At 36.4% G+C, this 23,375-nt stretch overlaps 1 protein-coding gene across 6 annotated transcripts in view; it reads right to left on the bottom strand.

Annotated features, from left to right (window-relative positions):
* SLC12A6 (solute carrier family 12 member 6) overlaps nt 1–23,375 on the bottom strand; it is an 83,310-nt gene that overhangs the window by 17,993 nt on the left and 41,942 nt on the right. For 4 of the 6 annotated variants that reach the window (XM_010965089.3, XM_010965088.3, XM_010965091.3 and 1 more), the window contains 8 exons: nt 19,478–19,522; nt 7,779–7,873; nt 6,630–6,761; nt 5,443–5,589; nt 4,028–4,082; nt 3,417–3,547; nt 2,487–2,728; nt 294–508 (listed from right to left, as the gene is read on the bottom strand). In XM_010965089.3, coding sequence (XP_010963391.2) covers nt 294–508; nt 2,487–2,728; nt 3,417–3,547; nt 4,028–4,082; nt 5,443–5,589; nt 6,630–6,761; nt 7,779–7,873; nt 19,478–19,522 — 1,062 coding nt within the window. The remainder of the gene's footprint in view (nt 1–293; nt 509–2,486; nt 2,729–3,416; nt 3,548–4,027; nt 4,083–5,442; nt 5,590–6,629; nt 6,762–7,778; nt 7,874–19,477; nt 19,523–23,375) is intronic. The other 2 variants (XM_010965090.3, XM_045524217.2) reach the window with 1 other exon arrangement.

The raw sequence follows: 23,375 nt of genomic DNA, 5'->3' as shown, positions 1-23,375 counted from the left end.
TAGCTGTCATTGTGGGAAAAACAGGCAATTTTATAACACAGAATATTTTATTATCTTGAGTTAAAAAGTGATTTGCTCAGCTCTGATTTCAAAAGCAATAAAGTTTAACAGACAACACAGCAAGGGAGTCCTGAAAAAAGGATACTTTCACTAAAAGAAAAGCAGAAGGATGCTGAATTTAAGGAGGGAAGAGGCACTGTGGTGGTGAGTATTCAGGGACAACAGAAGAGGCTAAGATTTTCCTGAGAGAAAAATTTTTTTTAAAAAGGTGTCCCCAAACCTTTTTAACTCACCTGTAATAACACCGCTAGCCAATCCAGGGATGCCCTGGATTGAAGTGACATTATTGTGAACAAAGTATTCATCACAGGTAGCATTGAAAAACTGACTTGAGTTACAGAAGAAGCCCCATAGCTTTGAAGGTACTGTCATGTTGTTAATTTCCTTGGTCTTTGAGCAAATATCAATGTGTCTTGATGAAAGGGTGCGGTTACCCAGCATGCAGACCCTAAATGAAAACAAGGAGAAAGATAAAGCAAGAGGAAAAAAGGTATTTTAAAAAAGAAAATAGGTTACAAATAGGTTAGTATATAGGTTTGTGAAGGAAAAAAATCTTATCTCTAAGAGTTTTCAGTATCATGGATGGAAAAGGAACTAATATTAATTGACTACCTCTGTAAATGGTGTCTTACATTTTCTGCCAATTTAATCCTTACGTTCTCATAAAATACTATTAGTAATTCTATTTTGTGGATGGAAGAACTGAAGTTTAGGGAGAAAAAGTAGTCTGCCTGAGGTCCCACAGGTGGTAGGTAGCAATGATAGAATTCAGATAGTCTGAAGATGTGCTGAATTATCTTACAGAATTTCTTGGCTATTAACCAATTGTCAGGCTTAAAAGAATCCTAGAGTCCTTTTGTTCTTCTTCAAACAAAATTCACCCCTTTCTTTCTGGCCTAAGAAAAAGCCTTATGTTCAAAACAACCCCCTTGAAAATGTTATGCAAAAGGCCAAACCTTCTGGCTACTGTTCAAGGAAGACAGCTTGGCTAGAATTAGACCTTTCCTCAGTAGACTAATAGAAAACTGTTTTTGAACTTAAGCCTACACCCAGTGGGAGCGAGGGTATTTATGAATAATACAAATACAAACTGCTGATTTTATTTTTTTCTTTAACTCAGAGATATAAATACGAACAAAGGAATAATACATCCACAGTTAAAATACCTCTCGGGAGGAATAAAGCATGTAACAAAATCTGCAAAAGGACAGCGTAAATACACAATAAACCATGTACCCATTACTAAACTTCAACAACTCTCAACATTTCCCAGTCTTGTTTCATGCACTCCTCTCACTTTTTTTAGTTTGTTTTGCTGAAATATTTTAAAGAAAAGACCCCACATCATGAACTTTTAGCCACCCAAAAAGAGGAGGAACACCAAAGGAGAACTTGAGACAAAATGGAATTTCCCAAGTTAAGATACAGGCAGAATGCAGTCTTCAGTACTTTCCGACTCAAGTGGGCCTTCAGTTACTTGGCAGCCCTAGATGAGCCGCTGAAAGTGTGTGACGGAGTCTACGACCAACATCACTTAGCACAACAGAAGAAATACTGGGCTGCGAGTCAGGAGATCACAGAGCTGATGCTCTTGCTCTGCCATTAATTAGTTTTCGGGCAAGTCATTTAATCTCTATGGACTTGTTTTTTCATTTTGAAAAATCTACTTTTCTGTAATCAGTCAGGTTAAATCAACATAAGGCAGATGAGTTTGATCCCTGGATGATCTGGATGATTTTTCAAAGACAGTCACTCTATAAAGGTTATAAACAACACCCAGTGCTGGCTAGTCCCCACACTACTAGTCAAACGGGAAACAGGTCAGCCTATGAATCACAAATCTGTACAAATCCATTACCACTTCAAAAAATATATCTTAAGGTACCTGCAGTACTTGTGGTATGTAATGTAATCTACGTGTAGAGGGATATACATGCAAATGATGATGTGACATTTATTTCCCTTTATTTTATGAGATGAAAGTCCATTATTGTATTAACAGCAGAATAAAAAATTTAATTATAAATACTTAGGTAGGAGTTTAGGTTTCCTTGACTCTCTTCGTTTTTCTTTAATAAAAGGAACCTAACATCTCAATACTTCATAAAGGTTGCTGGCAATAACTATGTTGTCTGAAGAGCCCTTCATGAATAGTTCAAATATGCACAGTCATAATTAGGAGGTTTTGAAAAACCTACTATCTATATTCAAATGATGGTCACAGACTCCAGTTCTATGCTTGGGACACAAGGAAGAGGATCAACACAACACAATTTGCTGGGAGGCTTCCTGCATAGATGCTAACTAGGCTTATCCAAGGGGAAAATCTTCGAGAGACTTGAAATTCTGACTTAGAATGATCACATCACCAGATGTCGTCAAGAAATACCCAATAATGACAGCTAGTCAGAGAGACAGGCACGTACGGGAAGTGTGGAGGGGCAAAAGAAGACTTGATGGCTCCAGCATAGATGGCCAAGATGGACACAATGACACAGGCCAGAAAGAGTGAGGCGAACTTGTTCACATAGCGCACGCCGATGAACACCACCAATACCATGAGGACCAAGAAGGCCGTGCCATAGACACGCATGTTATTCAGCATGGCGGCCGACTCCTTGAGCGCGTCATCACTACGAAAGATGGCAGCTCGGGGGACAATATACACCTGTTAAGAAATGAAGTAGAAAGGAGGTCAAGGTAATTAAATAAAAGGGCTGTTGTCCTCTACATCTGCTTTCACAAAGGAAAGCAAAACTGAGACAGAAAATGACTGGAGACTTACCCTAATTCCCTAATTCCTATTTGTATCTAAAATGCCTACAGACATGAGATATCATTGATATACAGAACAATCTATATGCTGTTCTGAATACTTATACATCCAAATGGAAAAAACAAGCAGTGTGTTAATAATCTATTCAAATCTATTATATAAAATAATTGTAATGATTATCTTGAGTCCTACTTCTACTATTACTTCAAATAGTAAAAAAATATATCCCAGTGAATAAATAAAGAAATGAAAAACATTTTATTTCATTAGGATAAAGACAAAAAAAGATAAACTTTATTTTACTTTTTCCCCATTAGTGTAAGTCTTGCCTCCGAGATTTTAACTTCTTGGTTGAGGTGGCAGGGTAGTGGTGACTGTGTGGGAGAGGAAGGAGCAGGCAGGCAAAGGATACCCCCAACCTTCTGACTCATATTCCCAGAAGGAAGTCAGTAACAGGTTAGCAGTCAATCACTTGGCTGATTCCTATAGCTGACTTCTCAGAAGCTTTGAGATCAAATGGCAAAATAAATCCCAATCTCTATCTTTTCTACACGGTAGACACAATTAAATCACTACTCACCAGAAAAATTTCAATGGCACCAAGGATATACATGGCTGCTGCAAATGTGGTACCAAGATAAAAGCAGAGGCCAACAGCCCCACCAAACTCTGGGCCCAGTGCTCGGGAAATCATAAAGTATGAGCCCCCAGCTAAAAGACAAAACAGAAGGTGAACAGGATAAAGTATGTTAGTAAGAAGAATGTAAACGAGTCGTAAATAAGGAGGATAAATGTTTTAGGGTTTTGAAAACCTTGAATGTGATAAAAAGTAGATTTCCTAGTGGAAGTAAAAGATGAACCCTTATACTGCACATCAAATGCTCCAAATAAACCAGCACGATTTGTCAGTATTACTTTAAAAAAAAATCAAAGGATATTTACTACAGGCATGAGATAGCCCAATAAAATATATATTCTAACTAAAAGAAGCTAACAATGCAACAGAAATTAGGGATTCTGGCTTAAAACATAAAGAGGTTTTTAAAGAAGGTATTCTAAAGTCGAATGGTGTTAGTGTCCATGGCCAACAGACCACAGTATTCTGGTCCTTGGAATTCTGCACCTCTGGCTTTATAGGACAAACACACAGTAAGCACTGACTGACCCTGAAATCCAGTCACAGCTACTGACCTGGCACCACTCCATTTGTGGCAATGGCACTCATGGAGATAGCGGTCAACATTGTCTGTAAAGAAAGGGACAGGAGAAGACTGTTACTGTAAAAAGACAACATTTTTGTACTATGTTCCCCTCTGTGGACCTCAGAGCACTTACTGAATATTTAACTCTACCTACTTGTATGGAGGGAGTTTCCTGCCACACCGAATGGTACAGAAATGAGATAATGCCCTTCAACACATCACACTCGTCATACTCCTAAGTATCTGGTGTGTTCTGTTAAAATGATCCTACGTCGTAATCAGGGGGTTAGGTGCTATTAAGAACCACTGATCTTGCCCTGGTTTCGTAGCTAAAAACTTGGAAAACAGATTGGAAACTGACTAAAGACTGGCTACAATAACAAGAACAAAATTCATTAAGAAGGGGAACCGTTGAAGACTCATAAGAACTGTGTTTCAGAAACATTACCTGGCAGCGACAGAGGGCAGAATGGACTGCAGGTAGGGAGTAGATGGAGGCAGAGTGACTTGTTAGTAGGCTACTGGAGTAGCTCAGTGGGAGGTAAGGACGGCAGTGGTAGAAGTGGGAACAGAAAGAAACGGCTGAAAGTAAGAGATTTCAGAGGCAGACTTGATTGGCCTTGATAGATGATTAGATGCGAGAGGCAATCAAGGGGCCAAATATGGCCCTGAAGTTTAAAGACTAAGAAACTGAAAAAAAAAATGGTGGTATAACTATGTTATTAATGACACGGCTATGTCTGTTTACCCTGCTTTGCACAGTAGTCAGCTGAGTATAATGTATAGTGGTGACAGTAAAAGGAGTCAGTAGACAGCTGAATAATAACATAAAATTTTTATAATAATCTATCAACTTACAATAAAATTGAGAGAGGTGGCTGGGATACACAGATAAGAGAAGTTTAAAGGAAGATCAGAGTGTTCTCAGTACAATGGAGAGAGGACCTGGAAAGAACACCTGAATTTCCAGGGAAGGGACAGTGGATGAGACTTCAAAACAATTCAAATATCTCTTACCCTCAAACAACAATCAGTTTTGTTTATCAGTACTATACTGGAGTAGTACCTCACATTTTCTAACATTTTCTGCCACAACATTGGTGTTATCAAACTCAAGTGGTTTGTATTCTGAATTCTTTGAAGTCAGGGACCATATCTCCTACTCCCTATGGAAGTTTTTTTTCGTAACTTCAAGTATATCATATTACAGATATAAACAGCAAATAAATGACACTAAATAACTGAAAATCCTTTAGATTTTAATATCAAAACAATCTCTCCTTTTGGGATTGTGAGTCTTTCCCCAGGATATATTCTTTCTTTTATTCCTGAAGAGGTCAAGAATGATATTCCTGAGCTCTCTCAGTATTGTAGGTGATCTCCAGGAGCCAACTCGGGACTTACACAGCAGCAGCAGATAAGGACAATTGCAAAGGCCTGCAGAACTCCAGCTGTGCCCACCACCCACGTGAGGCGTAAAAACAGGATCACTCCAAAAATATTTTGTAGACACGGGAGGTAGACACCCATGAAGGTACCCATCTGCGGGGTCTGGAAAGAAATGTTGACAAAAGAAAAAAATCATACAGTCATCCAGACAGGTGCTTTTATGCCTTTACTTCTGCATAAAAACTTGGGCCCTGACTACTGTATTAATTGCAAAGCTGAGATGATAAGTCTAAGCAACATCTTTTAAAAGACCCACCCTCCATCTTAACAAATGTCTATCACCATACCTTTGAGCTATAGGTTTTTACTTTACATAGGTCTCCACATAGGTTTTTACACAGGCTTTTGACCATAAATAAACTATTAAGTGTACCCTCAACAATTTAAAATCTTCTGTTCTTAAAAGCCATTAGCCTTCTCTTTTTAAAAAAAATGGAATAATGACTTTATGGAATTCCTTCAGAATCTGGCATAACTCTTTCATAGCAGTTGGTAAAAGTAGTAGATAAAATGAAGATCTGAGGGTCATTTTCCCCTTGAACAACCAAGAAGCTAATTTGTAATATTGTTCCATATTTTCATTTTGAGAAAAACTGATATTTGGTCTTTGAAAACCCCCACAACTTCACAGCAGAGAGGTGGCATCCTAGATGGGTGTGGATACCTTTTTTTTTTTAAGTCCTATTCTCTCTCCCTGAACTGCTCGTCTCCCAGCTATTAAATGGCTCACTCCCTCATCCTAGTTAGGTCTCTGCTCAAAAATCACGTGTCAGAAGGGCTTTCCCTGACAACCTCTCTAAAATAGCAACCCCCTCCCCAGCCCTGGCTCTCTTCCTGGTGAGTCTCAGTCTCCTTACCTTGCTTATATTCTGTTAGAGCATTTATCAACACTTAATACACTGTATAATTTAACATAGTCAAACAGCTTAAGGACTGTCTTGCCACACTAGAATTTAGTCTGCATGACAGCGGGACGCTGTATGCTCTCTTTGTGCTACGACCCCCCTCCCCAGTGCCTAGAACAGGGCTGGGATAGATCACGTAGTCAGCAGTCCTTGAGCAGAGAGTGATGCCCCGGACACCTCCTCCTTTTTTTGTCTGTGGGGCTCTTTCCATTCATCCTTGTTATTCCAAGGCCTCACCTTGGCGGGCTTCTTTTTCCCCTCGGAGATGTTCTCCGCCTCTTCATGTTCCTTTGCTCCTTGTGTCAGGTTAGTGTAATTGGCCATGCGGTTGAGGAGAGAAGACACCTTCGGTCTGGTGTCCATTTCTTCCTACAAAGCCAGAAATGAGGAAGAAATGAATGATGAACACTGGAAATAAGCATCAAAATGACCCCTCTATCAGAAAATTGCTAAGTAAAGGAGAAAATAATTCACAGGTAAATATTTTAAGAAAATTTAATGACACTTTATTCTTCCCTCACATTATAATACATAACCAGGGCAAATAATGAGTACTTAGACAATTTTTAAATGAAAAGCTTTATGATTCTTTCTAATAGCTTAACGTTACAGTAAAAACAAAACCACACTGGCCCCTACGGATAGCTGTAACCTCCTAAAGGTTAATATAATCTTTAACCAAAGTACTGCTAACGGTCTGCTAACATTTATAGCTATAATTCATAGCACAAGCATGAACAGATCAATCAAAAGCTTTTGTGACTGAACCAAATATTCACCGCAGACCTTTTCTTGAAGGAAGCTAAGAGAAAATATCATTTAAAAAATAGGTACACTGAGAAAAGTGGCACTCAAATCACTGTCCAAAGTAAAGGCAGTGCTAGACTAAATCAGGGTCCTTTCAACAACGTGGCCACAGATCCCACCAGAGTCCATGCTGTCTTAGTCAGATAAGACATACGGATCCTCTTACTGTAGCAACCTGCTTCCTACCCTGATTTTTGGTTAATAGTTCTAAGGTAAATGACAGTCATCCCAAACACAGAGTTGAAAAGTACACTACTTTATACTTAGCAGATGATTCCACTGTAAACATTTAAACCCTAGCTAAATGAGATAGCAAAGTTCTCGATATGCCTGTGGTATCAACATTCCTTCCCCTTTATTTCATAGAAATTTGATTCAGTGGCTATTCATTATTAGCAAAAATTAGATTATACAGATTAAATCAACTACACTGACAAGCTGTAATAAGTACTATATTTTAACAATTAATTATTAAATTATCCAACCGGCAATGTTTTAAAACTAAATGGGATGGGAAACAGTGATCTTGAAAAATCTCTGTTCCTGAAATCTCTTCCCTGGTTTTCTCCCAAATATTACCTCAAAGAGTGCCAAATTTTTATCAAAATATTCATCTCCTTCTTCATAATTGGAATTGTTAAGATAAGCATTTCGAGCTTTCTTATGCCCATCATCTGGAAAAAAAAGTAAACCTAGTTAGTTTTTCATTGATATTGTAGAAGCATCAGCACCAAATAACAGCATGTTGCCTCTGTAACAACAGAACCCATTTTCATATTCAAATTTCCATCTGAGAGTGGTAGAACTCAATCAGCATTGCTTGCAGAAGGTGAGTCCCTCTCGAACAGGAGCAAAAACAAATCGATAAGAAGTAAAGGTCGTTCCTTTTCTTAACACTATGAAGGCCTCCAAAAACAGTATTCTTTTAGGATTCTAGCCTACAGCGATGCTACTCTTAATATTACCCAAATCTAGGATAAAAAAAATTGAATAGTCACTGAGCACTACTCAGCGTACAACGCTGACACCCCAAGGCTACTTTCTTTACACACTGTTGCTGTTGATAACGGCAGTAAAAGCCCTCTGCCTTCAGGGCTGTCTGACCTTTCATAAACGACATTAGGTCATTTAACCAAGTGTTATTTCTGTACAAACACTTGCCACGTATCTTTTTATGTGAAAAGAGGCACACCCTACAAAAATTTGGTGAACCAGCTATGAGGAGAAAAAAAAAGAAAAAGAGATTGGGTTCCCTAAAATAGTAGAGGAGTTTGTGCTTTCTTAACTTTGGTTCTTTAATTGTGTAAAAGTTATATAAGTAAAATCATCTGGTAGGAGAGTGAGAAAGAGAGAACATTTAAAAATTGTGTAAATGTCATTAAGAACTAAGATTTTAAATACTGAGGAAATAGACATTAACATAAAAATTAAAGAATTAATTTAAAGTCCTATAACCTTCAATATATAAGATGAGCTTAGGAAATACTCAACAAGCTATCAAAATAATTGTCATATCAAAGGACAGAAGAGACCACCTGAAGGGATTCCCACTGGCTAAAATCAGGATAATGTGAACACTAAAAATAAAGAATGTGATGAACTGAAATTCAAGCACTTAAAACAACTAGTCACCTTCACAGAGTTACTATGGAAACAACACTGAAGTCTGAAAAATAACGGAAGGAATCAAGCAATTATTCTGCCTTTTCTGTACCAACTGTATTTTAGGGTAACCAAATAGTTAAGAAAATTTCATTATAGAAACATTCTAGCCAATAAATGCAGATATAATTAGAAAAAAATCACCAATTTTCAACCTCTAATAAAGAACAAATCTGAGGAGTGATCATCAACGGTTGCTAAAACCATTAATTAAAAGGCTGCGGCGTAAACTCCATAAAGAATAGATCAGGGTGATCTGGAACCCAACGACCCATCTTACAATTACTAAAAGTGGGACAATACAACCTTCTAATGCAATACAATGAGAAATTCACTGTGCGACCTACAAGGTATTCTTGCCCCAAAGAATGGAAGCTGAATCTAACCAAGCCTCTAAATCTATCATGTTAAACATCATCACAAAGATGCAATCATCAAATTCAGAATGTGGAAAATTCCACATGACAATCTGATTTCTTCAACAAATAAAATGGCATAAATTTAAAAAGGTGAACTTATAAATTAAGAGACTTAAGATGACATGCCAATCAATTTCAACATGTGAAACTTGTTAGAATCCTGACTCAAGCCAAATGTCAGGAAATAATCAGAGGAATGTGAATATGAACTGGGTTTTTTTTATTTTTCATTTTAAAGAGTAAATAAAATCATCTGATCTCTCAAATTTTCTTTAAGTATTCCAGGAAAAAATTTGTGGGGGCTTGAAAATAGATTTGCAACACTGCTGAAGCTGGGTGATGGGTTCATAAAGGTTCATTATGCTATGTTATTTACTTTACTGTACCTTTGGAAATTCCCATAATAAAAAGTCATAAGAAAGGAAAATGCAATTATTTTCCTTTCTGTAATGGGTCCAAAAAATTCTAAAGAGAATGACACAGCTTAAAATTATCACCATTTTTGAGTAATTCATTTATTCAATTAATTCAACAAGTATTTATTCAATTCTTACGATATGCTGGGCACTAGGGATATAGCAGTAGACAGGGCAGTTAAAGACTATACTCCCATTGTGTGTATACTGAGATTACAGAAGACAAAAAAACTTAAAAAAAAATTGTAAGTTCAATGGAGAAAATGAAGCAAGTACTGGGACAGATTATGACTGGGGATGGGAAAAACATACAACTTCAGGTAAGATCATTAGAGTGCTGGTAAGCGGGCTCTTCAGAATTTTAAAAAATACTGATTTATAGTATTTGCCAATTTCCGTGGTATAAATACTCCCATGTGCTAATTTTAAGTTACTCATGTGAAGTCACTGAACATGGTTTGGGGAAGAGATGCATACTACTGATATGAGCTGGCTGTAGCACATCACTGGCATTGGATGGTCAGGAAAAACCTGCATTTCAGGCAGAGGGAACAGCAATTTAAAAAGATCCTAAAACAGAAACAATCTTAATGGATTCATAAAACAGAATGGATAACATGGCCAAAATAGAGTTAGGAAAGGGCAGAGTGGCTAGAAAGATAGGAAGAAACCAGATCAGGTAGTTAGCAAATGGATAGTTCTTCCAAACCCATTTACTGAGTAGTCGCTCCTTTTCAAGCTGACCTCTTCTAGATAATAACAACATGATCGGGGTTGGAGCTGGGGAGAGCGTGATATGAGTCTGTGTTAATGTTATTTCCATTATTTTGGGGACGGGGTAAACATAGATAGCATTTTTTTTTTTTAAGTAAGGGACTAAAAATGAAACAAAAAGTGGAAAAAAACTGAAATAATAATTTAGGACCGCAGAACAGTTCAAATATATCAATAATAAGGCAAATAGACAAAATTCATAAGTTAAAACATAAAGATTGACAGACTGGATTAGACAACAAAATCCAGGCAAGAGACGTAACATGGACACACAAAGGCTAAAACTAAAGGTAAGAGATGTATCAGGCAAATACTAACCAAAATAAAGCTGATACAGTTTTATTACTCACAGATAAAAATTTTAAGACAAAAGCTTTACTATGGGTGAGAGGGTAATCATATGACAAAAGGTTTAATTCACCAACAAAGTATATACGTTTTACACATACACCTATTGTTTATAGTTATCTCTTTTTGTGTTACATATTACCCCCAAATTTAGTGGCTTAACACATACGTATCATCTCATAGTTAGGAGGGGCTAAGAATATGGGTACGGCATAGCTGGTCCCTCTGCTTCAGAGTCTCCTGCCAGGGCTCTGGTCTCATCTGAAGGTCTGGATAAGATCCACCTTCAACCTCATCCACACAGCTGTTGGCAGAATTCAGTTCTTTTTAGGCTGTGGGCCAAGGGCCTTTTTCAGTTCCTTGCCACATGGGCCTTTCCATAGGTTAGCTTATAGCATGGCAGCTGGATTTCCTCAAAGCAAGCCATCTAAGAGCCAGAGAGGGAGTGCAAGACAGACAACAGTCTTTATAATCTCATTTGAAACTGACATGCTTTTGCCATGTTCTATTAATCAGGATTAAGTACAGCTCTCACTCAAAGGAGAGAAGGTTAACAAGGGCATGGATACCAGGAAGAAAGGAGTGATAGGCACCAACCTAAAAGACCACCTACCATATCCACCCACCCATCCATCCAATCACCCACCAATCCATCCATGCCTCAAAATATCTGAGGCAAAAATGGATAGAATTATATCAAGAAATTGACAAATCTACCAGCACACAAGGAGGTTTTTCATACTTTTCTCAGTAATTGATAAATGAAGCAGACAAAAATAGCCAGGGTAAAGAAATCTCAGTAACACAATGAAAAACCTTGACCTTAACGGATGTAGAGTTCTGCTTCCAAAATTAGAGAATATACTTTGTAATCAAACATACATGGAAAATTTACACATGGAAATTTATCAAATACTAGATCTTAAAGACAGAACAAATTTCAAACAGATATAATATAAACCATGATCTTGGTAATTAAGTTAGAATTTAATTATAAAAAGATAAAGTTAAAAATCCTTGCAGATTTAGAAATTAAAAAAAAAAAAAACCCACACACTTTGACAATAAAAACACTACCTATTGAAACTTGTAGGATCCAGCAAAAATAGCACTTCACGTGAAAGTTACTGCTTTAAAATTTTACATTAGCAAAGTAAAACGAATAAAAATTACACAAGCTAAGTACCTAGTTTAGGAAGCCAGAAAGAAAGCAGAATAAATCCTATGACAGTGTAAGGAAAAATATGATAACTATACCAGCTATCTTTTGGTTAAACATCCTTTCCTGCCTTCAACTTCCCATTTTTCCTGGGTCCTTATGCTTTAGGTAGATCTCTTGTAAACTGCAAGTATCTGTATTTTAAAAAATATGACAATCTGTCTTTTTAATTGTCAACTTCATTCCATCACCTTAGCAATTATTTGGACTAAATTCTACCGTCTTTTTATTCCTCTTTGGTCTTCTTTCTCTATGACTCATTCTCATTTCCTTACTGGATTTTTGGATTTATTTTTCCTTACTCCATTTTTTTCTCTCTTCTCTCTTAGAGTTTCCACATTCTATTTCTATTCTTTCAGTCAGTTCCAACTCTCTCCTCCAGAATAACATAATATTACTGTCTGCTATTTCCAGTAGTCTATTTTTTTAATACACAAACAAGACACTAAAATGATTTCATACTGACAATATTGACTTGAGTCAAGGTCCGCATCTACCATTTCACTTGTTCAATATTCTTTGTATCATTTCAGAATACTAGTCTTCTGGGATCATTTTCCTTACATGTGAGGTACATCCTTTAGAACTCCTTTAGAGAAGGGTTTCTCAAACTCAGCACTACGAAGTTTCAGAAAAAATAATTATTTGCCCTGGGGGACTGTTCAGTGCATTGTAAGATGTTTAAATGCATCCCTGGGCCATCTAGTCACTATGTGCCCGGAGCACCTCCAACAGTGACCATCAAAATGTCTCCAAATATTTCCAAATAGCCCTTGGGGGACAAAGTTGTCCCTCGTTGAAAACCGCTAGTTTAGAGCAAGTCTCGTGGTGAAAAATGTGCTCAGCTTTTACTTATCTGCAATTGTTTGTATTTTGCCCTTATTCCCAAGTGTCTTACTAAGCATGATTCTATGATAATTACATTTTTGTGAACACTTAAGACATTTTTTACCTGTTTTATTGTTGAGAATTCTGTTATTCTCTTCTATTCCTTCTTAGGTGTCTTGCAGCTCCATTAAGAAATGTCTAGGTGTAGTTTTCTTTTTGTTTACAAACACTCTTCTCCTGTTTCAAATCTACTGTTTAACTTCATTTTTTAAATATCAACTAGTTGTTTTCCTTCTCTTTGAACAGTCTTTCATTCCTGAGTAGTATGCTCATCTTCCTAACTGCATCCTTTATTGATGTAGACATTTAATAGTGTTATTTCCCAGACTCAGCACCAGTTCATCCGCCTTGAGGATTACAGGAGTAGTAGTCCCAGCCTCAGCATATGACTTCCCTACTATTCAATAGCCTGACAATATGGATACTATAAAAACTTGACTTCAGAGCTATCCTGCCCCATCCTGCTGCCCGCTGGTCTAAGCCACCTCCTAAAGCTCTGGCTTCCCTTGCTATAGCCCTGGCATTTCTATGTCTGGGGCCTCTCTAGTCTCAAGTTTCAGATGCAACCACCTTAACTTTCAGACACTTTGGTTCTGGATATTTCTGCCCCAACTTCCATTTGCTTGCTTCCTTAATTTTGGGGAGGCAGGAGAATGTCTCTGGAGACTTTGCCTGCATTTATGAGACCTATGATGCCCCCCAGATTGCTTTACCCAGGATCTACTCACAGTGGTCCCAAAGAGCTCCTGGTCAATTATGAAAAGTCAAGGCTTTTTGGATAAGGAACAAAGATCTCATCAGGAGTGGTTAACCAAAAGGCATGGATCAACCAGGTACGAAATCAGAAGTGGTTATACTGAAAGGCATGGATCAATTCTGTCTGAACATCTTGGTGGGAAATCATGCTACTTCAGATGTACAGCCTTTAGAAGTCTGGGTCACTACTATGACCCCAGGAAATCCCAAATGGAATAAAAATTCTAGAGTTTCTGAATTGCAAATAATTTGCTCTGCAAGAACTACAAACCAAACCCATATCCTATGGCTGTTTTAGAATTCTCCAGGATTCTAAGAAGATTCCTTTGGAGGATACCTACTGAGACTGGCTTCAATAATGCTTTTAATGAAACAGCTCAACAGATCACTATTATGTTTCTTTTTCTCATTTTACTATATAAATAATGCTGACACTACTGGGAAACTTACTGGTGTTTCATTGCACAATTCAGACGAAAACTGACAGGAGTGAGACTGGCTCTACTGAAGATTTCAGATTTCTATTTGTTATGGCATACTGACAAATGGTATACTAATGGTCTTTATAAACACTTTTTTATTGTAGTGCTATTGTTTCTACTATGTTGCTTTTTTTTTCCATTACCACTAATACTACAATTTGGGCCTATGACAAATCTCAGATTCCTCCCTTGTCAAATGTTCTTTATTGGTCTGAGCCAGGCAGAACAGGAGCAGTAAATTTACTTAATCTCCCGTGGGACAGGTCTGGGTCTGAACTATGTGACTAAGTCAATGTGAAAGGCACACATTATGACTGGTTGCCACAGCTTTTAAGTCTGTTGCTTTCTATTCTTTTCTATTCTTTTTCTTTGCAAATTATTTGTTGAAGGAACTATGTCATGTGTTCAGTAAAGTTTCAGAAGGTCTGTATTTTGATGATCGCATCCATGAGATGTTGTTTAACATGTTGCTCTCATTTTTCTATTTCCTACAAATTGCTAATTGGATCTAGTGGCTTAAGCACATTCAGTATTTTTATGGGGGAGGGAGGAAAACTCCTTCAAAATGGTATTTTCATCTTCTGCCAGGAGGTATATGTCATCTGGATGTCTTTCTTTTTGAGATACTAGCAATTGTTGATGATTAATGCCTAGAGCCATTGATTTATGAGGGGTTACAAATGATGGTGTTCTTATTCTATTATTCTTCCTTAATTTATTAGCTGAAGTACTTTTATAAAGAGACACTCCCTCTAATTTACTATTTGGTTACTCATTGGTATAGTTAAAGGTAAGATAACTACTTCATTCTTTCCCTTTATTGACCCATTCTCAGAATAATGAATTGATTCACTAGAATAGTCCACAGGTGATCAGTTTTTAAAATTATCATTATGAACTCATGAATTTAAATACTAGATATGTTTCAAGTCAAATGCTTTTTCTGCAACTATTAATATTATGTTTCTCCTTTAATATGTTAAACACTGAATTATATAACTTAATAGTTAGGCTTCGGTCCCCGTGCAGGAAAGAGGACGAGGGAGAAGCCCATTCTGGGGCCTCCGCTCCTTGGTCATGGGGTGGGTACCAGGCCAGAGAGGGAAGAGGGGAGAAAAATCCCGCTCACTGGGCCAGCCCAGTGCCCAAGAGGTCAGAAGGGGTCTGTCTGAATGTGAGCCTGTGTGTGAGCGTGAAGCTCCACAGGGTTTGTATCTTCATTTTCTCAGGGTTGTGGAGAGGTTCACTTTGAGAGGGCATATATGAAAACTCTATATATTAAGTTGTGAAGTGGTAATAAGCAAATTTAAGACGATACTGCCAGTTTGTGCCTCTGTACCCTCAGATTATGTATTTTCGTTTCTTTAAAAAATATATTTAATGATACATCAATCATGTATTTTCAGCAGAAATCCAACTAGTCACAGGAGTAATTTTTAAAAATACAGTTGACTTTTAAATAATTCAGGGGGTTAATAAGTATAACTCATACTTGACCCCTGTACCCAAGGTTCCTCCTCTGCATGTGCATTCAACCAACCACAGACTGTGCAGTACTGTAGTATTTACTATTGAAAAAAATGCAAGTATAAGACAACCAGAGCAGTTCAAGCCCATGTTGTAAGGGTCAACTGTATGTTGCTTGATTCAGATTGCAAATATGTCATTTAGGATATTTGTATCTGTGCTCATAAGTAAAACTGGCTTATAGTGTTCTCATACTGTCATTGTTAAGTTTTTGTATCAACAGTATGCAAGTCTCAAACGGAGCTGGGGAATGTTTACTTGTTTTTCTGTTCCTTGAGAGAAACTGCAGTAGAGTGGACTTGTTTTTCCCTGAATGCTTGGTAAAAACTAAAAATGCCAGGGCCCACCACTCATTTGCTTGCTTGCTTTCTAAACTGTTTTAAATTGAAAATTACACACACACACACACACACACACACACACAGAGAAAAGTTCATAAATCATAAGCCTTCAGCTTGATTCATTACAACTGCAATTTCACCCTTCCATGTATCTCCTCAGCCTGACCCTGAGTTTTGCAAGAGATTTGATGAGTCAGTCAGTGGGAAAAGTAGATATATTAAAATAACTGCACCCTGTTGACAGGAAAAGCATTTGGAAGGTCTGAAAGATCCTATTATAAACTCCATTCAGCAGGCAAGACAACTGAAGCAGATTTTCACCTCCTGGGCCAAATTATACTAAACGAGGTTTTTTGTAGAGATTTGGAAAGAATTTTAATTCAAGCTACCGATGACCTTTTCTGAGAAAATATTATTAAAATAGAAGAAAATTATCTCTATCTCTTTTGCAAACTCCAAATTAAAAAAAAAATTAACCAGCCTTTTAAGGATTATGACTCTGTAGTTAAAGGTACTTAGGATGGGAGACAGAAGATGATAATTATTAACAGTAGGAGAAAAAAGGGAGAATATAATCTGACCTAATGAACCTAGAAGACAGAACCGAGGGTAGCAGGAGGAACTTACCTAAGAATCTAGCTAGAAGACTGGATAAATTTCATTTAAAAGTGAATGCAACTAGGGGAGGGAGGAAGGTATAGCTCAGTGGTAGAGTGCATGCCTAGCATACACAAGGTCCTGGGTTCAATCGCCAGTACCTCCATTAAAAATAAATAAATAATCTTGTTTATCTATTCTACATTTTGAGATCCTAGTCTGTCCCTTCCCACCCTCCGCCCCCTTGGCAACCACAAGTTTGTATTCTATGTCTATGAGTCTGTTTCTATTTTGTATTTATGTTCTTCTTTTTTTTAGATTCCACATATGAGCAATCTCATATGGTATTTTTCTTTCTCTTTCTGGCTTACTTCACTTATACTGTATAGCACAGGGAAATACAGACAAGATCTTGTGGTAGCTCATAGCGAAAAAATAAATGTGACAATGAATATATGTATGTTCATGTATAACTGAAAAACTGTGCTCTACACTGGAATTTGACACAACATTGTAAAATGACTATAACTCAATTAAAAAATGTAAAAATAAATAAATAAATAACCTAATTACCTCCTCCTCCTCAAAAAATAAAAATTTTTAAAAAAAATCTTAAAAAAAAAAGTGAATGCAATTGTAGGCTGCCAAATGAGATTAATGTCTGGAGTAGTCTCTGCAAATACTATTAGGGTTTTTAGCTAATACTAAGAGAACTCTTCACAATCACATACTATTTCTTTTTGTCTACAATTAATTCATCTACTGTCCTTTACTACAAGTGCGTAATTGGAAAAAAAACCCAGCATAGTACCGTTGATCAGTACCAACTCCCCTGACTGTTCATTTCACTAGTTAAGTTCCTCCCTCCCTCCATGACACATGTGTTCCTGCTTAGATGATAAACTGCTCCCCAAATGTCTCTACCTATTGTGCATGTATCAGAGACAGAAGTAATTTAATAGTTTGGTGGAAAATGTACTGTTCATGATCAACCAAAATCTTTCAGTGAAAACTTAATCAAGTCCTGGTCCAAATATGAAATTTTTATACAGAGAAGACTAATTTTGAACAGTTTAAATTATCCAATATAAAAGCATAAAAAAGAGAATAGTGACAGCCCCAATACTACAAAGCTAGGACCCTGGTGATCAGATTCCTAGCTATATGTTCATGCCAAACCATTTACCTAATAAATATTAAGTGCCTAAGGTGTCAGTTACTGTTTAAGCATATAAACTCACTCAAAGAATGAGAATTAAGACCAGAAACAGGTGCATAATATAGAAAGAACAAAAAGAGTATCCCAGTTTCTTCAACTAATACTCTGAGTCTGGAATAAGCAAACAAGCCAAATATTTTCCCTATTTTGGATTTTTTAATAGCTTATATTTTCCAGTGCTGCTCTGCATATATTCAAACAGCTAAAAGTTCAGCAATGTATAAATCAAAGTAAGCATCAAATCAAAAGACAGACACACGTAAAATGGCTGTTAATACATTTAAAAGTACTCAACTCACTCATAATTAAAAAGGTACAAATACAAACTAGAGATGTCATTTTCACTTACTAGTTAAAAAAAATTAAGATTGATTATATCTACTTTTGGTGATAGGGATCTGAGTATGTCTCCATACTCCTTATTGGGGGGTTTAAGTTGATGTATCTTTTTGAAAATATATATACTCTTTAACCAGGGAATCCCATTGTTAGGAATTTACCCTAAAAATATACTGGCAATGAGAATGCAAGGATATATGTACAAGATGTTCATTGCAACATAATTTGCAACAGTAAAACACCTGGAAATAACTTAAATGCTCATGAATAAAATTACAGTGCAGGAACAAATGAAATACTACTATAAAGGAATGAGGCAGATCTTTATATACTGATATGAGATGTCCAAGATAAAATATTAAGTGTAAAAAGGAAATCACAGAACAGTCTGTACAGTGTAATGCCACTAATAGAAAAAGGAAAAAAGATAGTCAGTATATAATATGAAAATGTGTAAGTAAAAATTTCTATAAGAATTTGCAAGAAAGTGTCAACAGCAAGTACCTTGGGGGAGTAGAGGTAAGGTGGTAGGGAGAAGAAACATTTTAAGGGACCTTAACTTCTTTATATATATACTTTTTGTATTGTTTGAATTCCTCACCAGAGTATGTTTTATCTTATTCAAAATTTTTATTTTTGTGAGGGGAGTAATTAGGTGTATTTATTTATTTATGTTTAGAGGAAGTGCTGGGGATTGAACCCAGGACCTCATGCTTGCTAGGCATGCACTCTACCACTTATGCTATTATACCCTCCCCCTTGTTTTATTTTTTATATTTAAAAAATTTATCAGTTCTGAGATGTATATATACATACAAGCTAATTGCAATTTAAATAAGTGATAGCTAAAAGAAATCAATTCATTTCCATAATTTATTTCACAGATAAGGAACTGAAACATCAATTTCTTTCCCTCACTTAAGGCTGTGCTTTTTATGAAGTTCATTCAGGAATTAAAATGAAGGTGATCACAAGATATTATAGAATATTATATCTTCTTTTAAACATTACCTTGGGAAAAAGAAGCTCTAACTCTTCGACTTTTTAAAAAGCCATAAACCATGTAAAATTACTTTTTAATGTAACCAAATTGAGTCTCAGCAATCAACTGCAGAGGTAGAGTCCTAAAATGTACCAAGTTGGGAACAGAAACAGCAGGAAAAAAAAAGCTGAGGCATGAAAAGTAGAAAAGGGGTATAGAAAACAGAATTAGAGAAGGGAGTAATGTCTCTTGGTGCAAGCAGGGAAAGGGTGACTTTAGAGAGAGTCAGTCCCCACAGTAATACTATACCTAACAGCTGGCTGTGTTCCCCTGTGATGGAGTTCTGACTCGGGTCTGAAAGACAAACAATTGAAAAGAAAAGAAAAAATGAATGACCAAAACAATTTCTTAAAAATCAGCAACAAAAGTCAACCCAGGAAATAAGCAAAATAAAAAATTGTTCTAATGCTCAAGAAACATTACTGAAAGGATAATAAAAACAGAGTGAACTATTATAAAAAATAATCCCATAGCTTCCTTAAAAAGTTAACCAGAAGGATTACCATGTGAGCCATGGTATATACCCAAAAGAACTGCAAACAGGGACTCAGATACCCGTACGACGTTTACAGCAGCAGTATTTACAATAGCCAAAAGGTGGAAACAGTTCAGGTGTCTTCCAACAGATGAGTAGATAAACCAAATGTGATACAGATGATCCCTGACTTACAATGGTTTGACTTAAGATTTTTCAATTTTATGACGCTGTGAAAGCAATATGCATTCAGTAGAGACCATACTTCAAATTCTGAATCTCGATCTTTTCCCATGCTGGTGATACGCAGTACGATACTCTCACGATGCTGGGCAGGGCAGCGAGCCACAGCTCCCAGGCAGCCGTGCCATCAGGGGAAACAACCCACACACAACCATTCTGTACTTGTGCAGCCATTCTCTTTTACACTTTTGGTACAGTATTCAATAAATTACATGAGATATTCAACACTTTATCACAAAACATGCTTTGTGTTAGATGATTTTTCCCAACTGTAGGCTAATGTAAACGTTCTGAGCATGTTTAAGGATGGCGAGGCTAAGCTATGATGCTTGGTAGTAAATGCACTTTGATTTACAATAGTTTCACTTTATGAAGGGTTTATCGGGATACAACCCCATTTTAAGTTGAAGAAGATCTATATATACATACAATGGGGTATTATTCAGCCATAAAAAGGAACCAAGTTTTGATATGACATGCATAAATCTTGAAAATATTACACTAAGGGAAATAAGCCAGAAGCAGAATAAATATTGTATGATTCCATTTATATAAGATATCTAGAAAAGGCAAATAGGCAGATTTATAGAGACAGAAAGCAGATTAGAGGTTACCAGAGGCTGGGGGGTGGAGGGGAAATGGGGAATGGGGTGTTACTTCTTAATGAGTTGTGAAAGAATTTCAATCTAGAATAGAACTGGAGGAGGTAAAATGGAGTCTCATTCTTGTGCCCCCAGGAAGACAGACTTAAACCCTAAGAGGCTGATTTCCCATAAATGCCTGATTTACAGAAGTGGAATTTTCTCAGATGATGAGCGGTTGACTAGAGGTTGTCTCATATCAACTTTGGGAAGTTTTGCCAGAGACATGAGTGGGAGGTGATCCAAGTCGGGTCAGTCTTACTCTGTGGGCTGAATTAAGCTTTGTTTTTATGACTGGACTGAGTCTTGCTCAGGAAGTTTTCAAGGCTGGTCTCTGTTTTTGATTTTAACTGACTCTAACTGAACTCGTCTTTCTCGACATTCCCTGCCCATAAATACAACCTGCCCTAAACTTTCAGTGGACTCACCTGTGCTTGCTATAGTTTGCTAACCCCAAATTGCAGTTTCTCTGCTATTCCTCCAATAAACTCATCATTTTCAGCTTGCCTCAGTTTACCTCTTTAAGTCTATGGAGTACAGAGTTTCTGTCTGGACTGATGAGAAAATTTGGAAACAGTGGTAATGGTTGCACAGCACTGTGAATTTAACTCATGTCACTGAATTGTGCATTTAATGGTTAAATGGCAAATTCTGTGTTATACATATTTTACTATAATAAAAAGTAAATTAAAAAAAAACACAAATTTGACCAGGCAATAGTGATTCCATAAAGTAGAAGGATGACTCAGGGTCTATGACATGAATTACATTTTCTCTTTAATGATCAAGGAACAAAGTGGCCATACCAGCTGCGAGTCAAGACATAAGTAAAGCACTCATTACTACTAGCAGATATTTTCTGATTTGACTTTGAGACAAAATGACGAAATTAGCTTTTATGAGTATCTGTTTCTTTAGTAATCTGTAATAAAGTTAATGACAATAAGTCAATCCTAAGAGATATTAACAATTGCCATTTAACAACCAACCAATTGCTTATTCTGAAGGCTTGAAAAACATTAAGGGCTAACTATGGAAAAGACTCTGAGCTCCACTTTCCTGAAACACTAAGTCTCCTAAGTTACTGAGGAATATATCTGGATTCCTTGAATGTTTTGGAGAATAAAAATAATTTAGACTTAGAGGGTCTGTGAACAACAGGAAAAAAGTTGTCTTTATTTTCACTAACCTCTAATTGTAGCTTAGTATTTTCTCCAAATACAATGTAGGCAACAAACCACATAAAAGTACCTGTGATTCTGTCACCAATAATATCTGATATTTTATATCACATTATAGTTTTTTCACATATCTCATATCTTTTAGGTTCTAGTATACTACTTTGAAATCAAGGTAGTTATTAGAATGACTGCTAGGTTTATTCAATGCATTGATAAAGAGGCACTTAGAGATCACAAATTTATTATTTTGATAACTATATTTTAATAGGGTTCTTTTTAATCCTTTATATAAGTATTTATATGTGTGTGGGTACTACTTTACACATTAAAAACTTATTCTGATTTTGTAGACTGCCAAAGAGGTCCAAGACACAAAAAAGATTAAGAATTACTATATAAAACAAAATTCAAATAATATTTTTTCCATGGTGTTCATATATATATATATATATATATATATATTTTTTTTTTTTTAAATCTAACACTTCAAGCATCCCAGACAGAAAGAACCGATCAGAATACTTAACAAATTCTGATTTCTGATGTATGTAGTGTTCACTAGAGTATACTTTACATACTCTAATCAAGGAAGAAATAAAATAGAAACCTGATTCCTACAACTGAAGTTTTAAATGCTATGTGAGCATTTAATGATATATTTTAGATTTTCTTCCTTAATTTTGTTTTAAAAAAGAGAAATTCCAAATCTTTCTATTTTAAGATTTTCCCCTAACAAGCCAGAAAGTGAATTCCCAGTTTTTAATTTAAATTTTAAAATTTCCTATCTAAATAAAGAATATGGGTTGTTGTTATACATAGACAAAAGTAGGACTAACAATTCTACAATATGTTGATGTATTAGATCACTTTCTCTCCTGCAGGGGGAAAACTACATTATAGAGAAGACCGTGTATAAGTAGCATGCTAAGAAGAGTAGAGAAAGAATCCCAGCATTTCAGAACCAGAACTTTGGTCATCATCTAGATCTACTCTAGTGATTCTAAAGGATAAGGTGCAGAAGAGTTATCAGCATCATCTATTTTTCTCCCTAAAACTATATCAACAACCCTTCTCAAGATTTTGAGTCCCAGATATTGTCACTGATGAGAATGCCTTTCTCTCTCATGCGTGCTGGGACAGAACAAAGCTGAGAACCTTGGATTTTCATATCTATAGCTGAGAAGATGAATGCTTGGGTTAATGAGTGACCAAACACACATCACACTACTGACAAAAGAGAAAGGTTAGAGATAGTCTTGATGTTTGAGAACCTATGTTCATGCTACTCAAGACTCTGTAATTCTTGTTCCACAACAAAGTACAAAAGCCTAAAACAGGTTATCTGGAATTGGCAGGGAATGTATCTATGAAAAAAGTAGAAAAACATCTCAGATAACTCAGACAGAATAGGTATGATTTTAGAGGGGGGTATATTAATGACCTTTTTCCTTAAAAAAAGATCCCCTTCTATACTGTATGATATACTTTCTTGCCTTCTGAGTTGTTCACACATGATGTGTGTGCATTTTCTAGTCAAGCCAGGACTCTTTCTTTTGAACCCCCTTCTGTACACTCGGCCTTCTGCTTCTGTGGACGTGGAACCCATG

Source organism: Camelus bactrianus, chromosome 6 (assembly GCF_048773025.1).
Source record: "Camelus bactrianus isolate YW-2024 breed Bactrian camel chromosome 6, ASM4877302v1, whole genome shotgun sequence".
Classification (NCBI taxonomy): domain Eukaryota; kingdom Metazoa; phylum Chordata; class Mammalia; order Artiodactyla; family Camelidae; genus Camelus; species Camelus bactrianus.
Note: the sequence above shows the minus strand (reverse complement) of the source record. Positions and strands in the feature narration are given on the sequence as shown.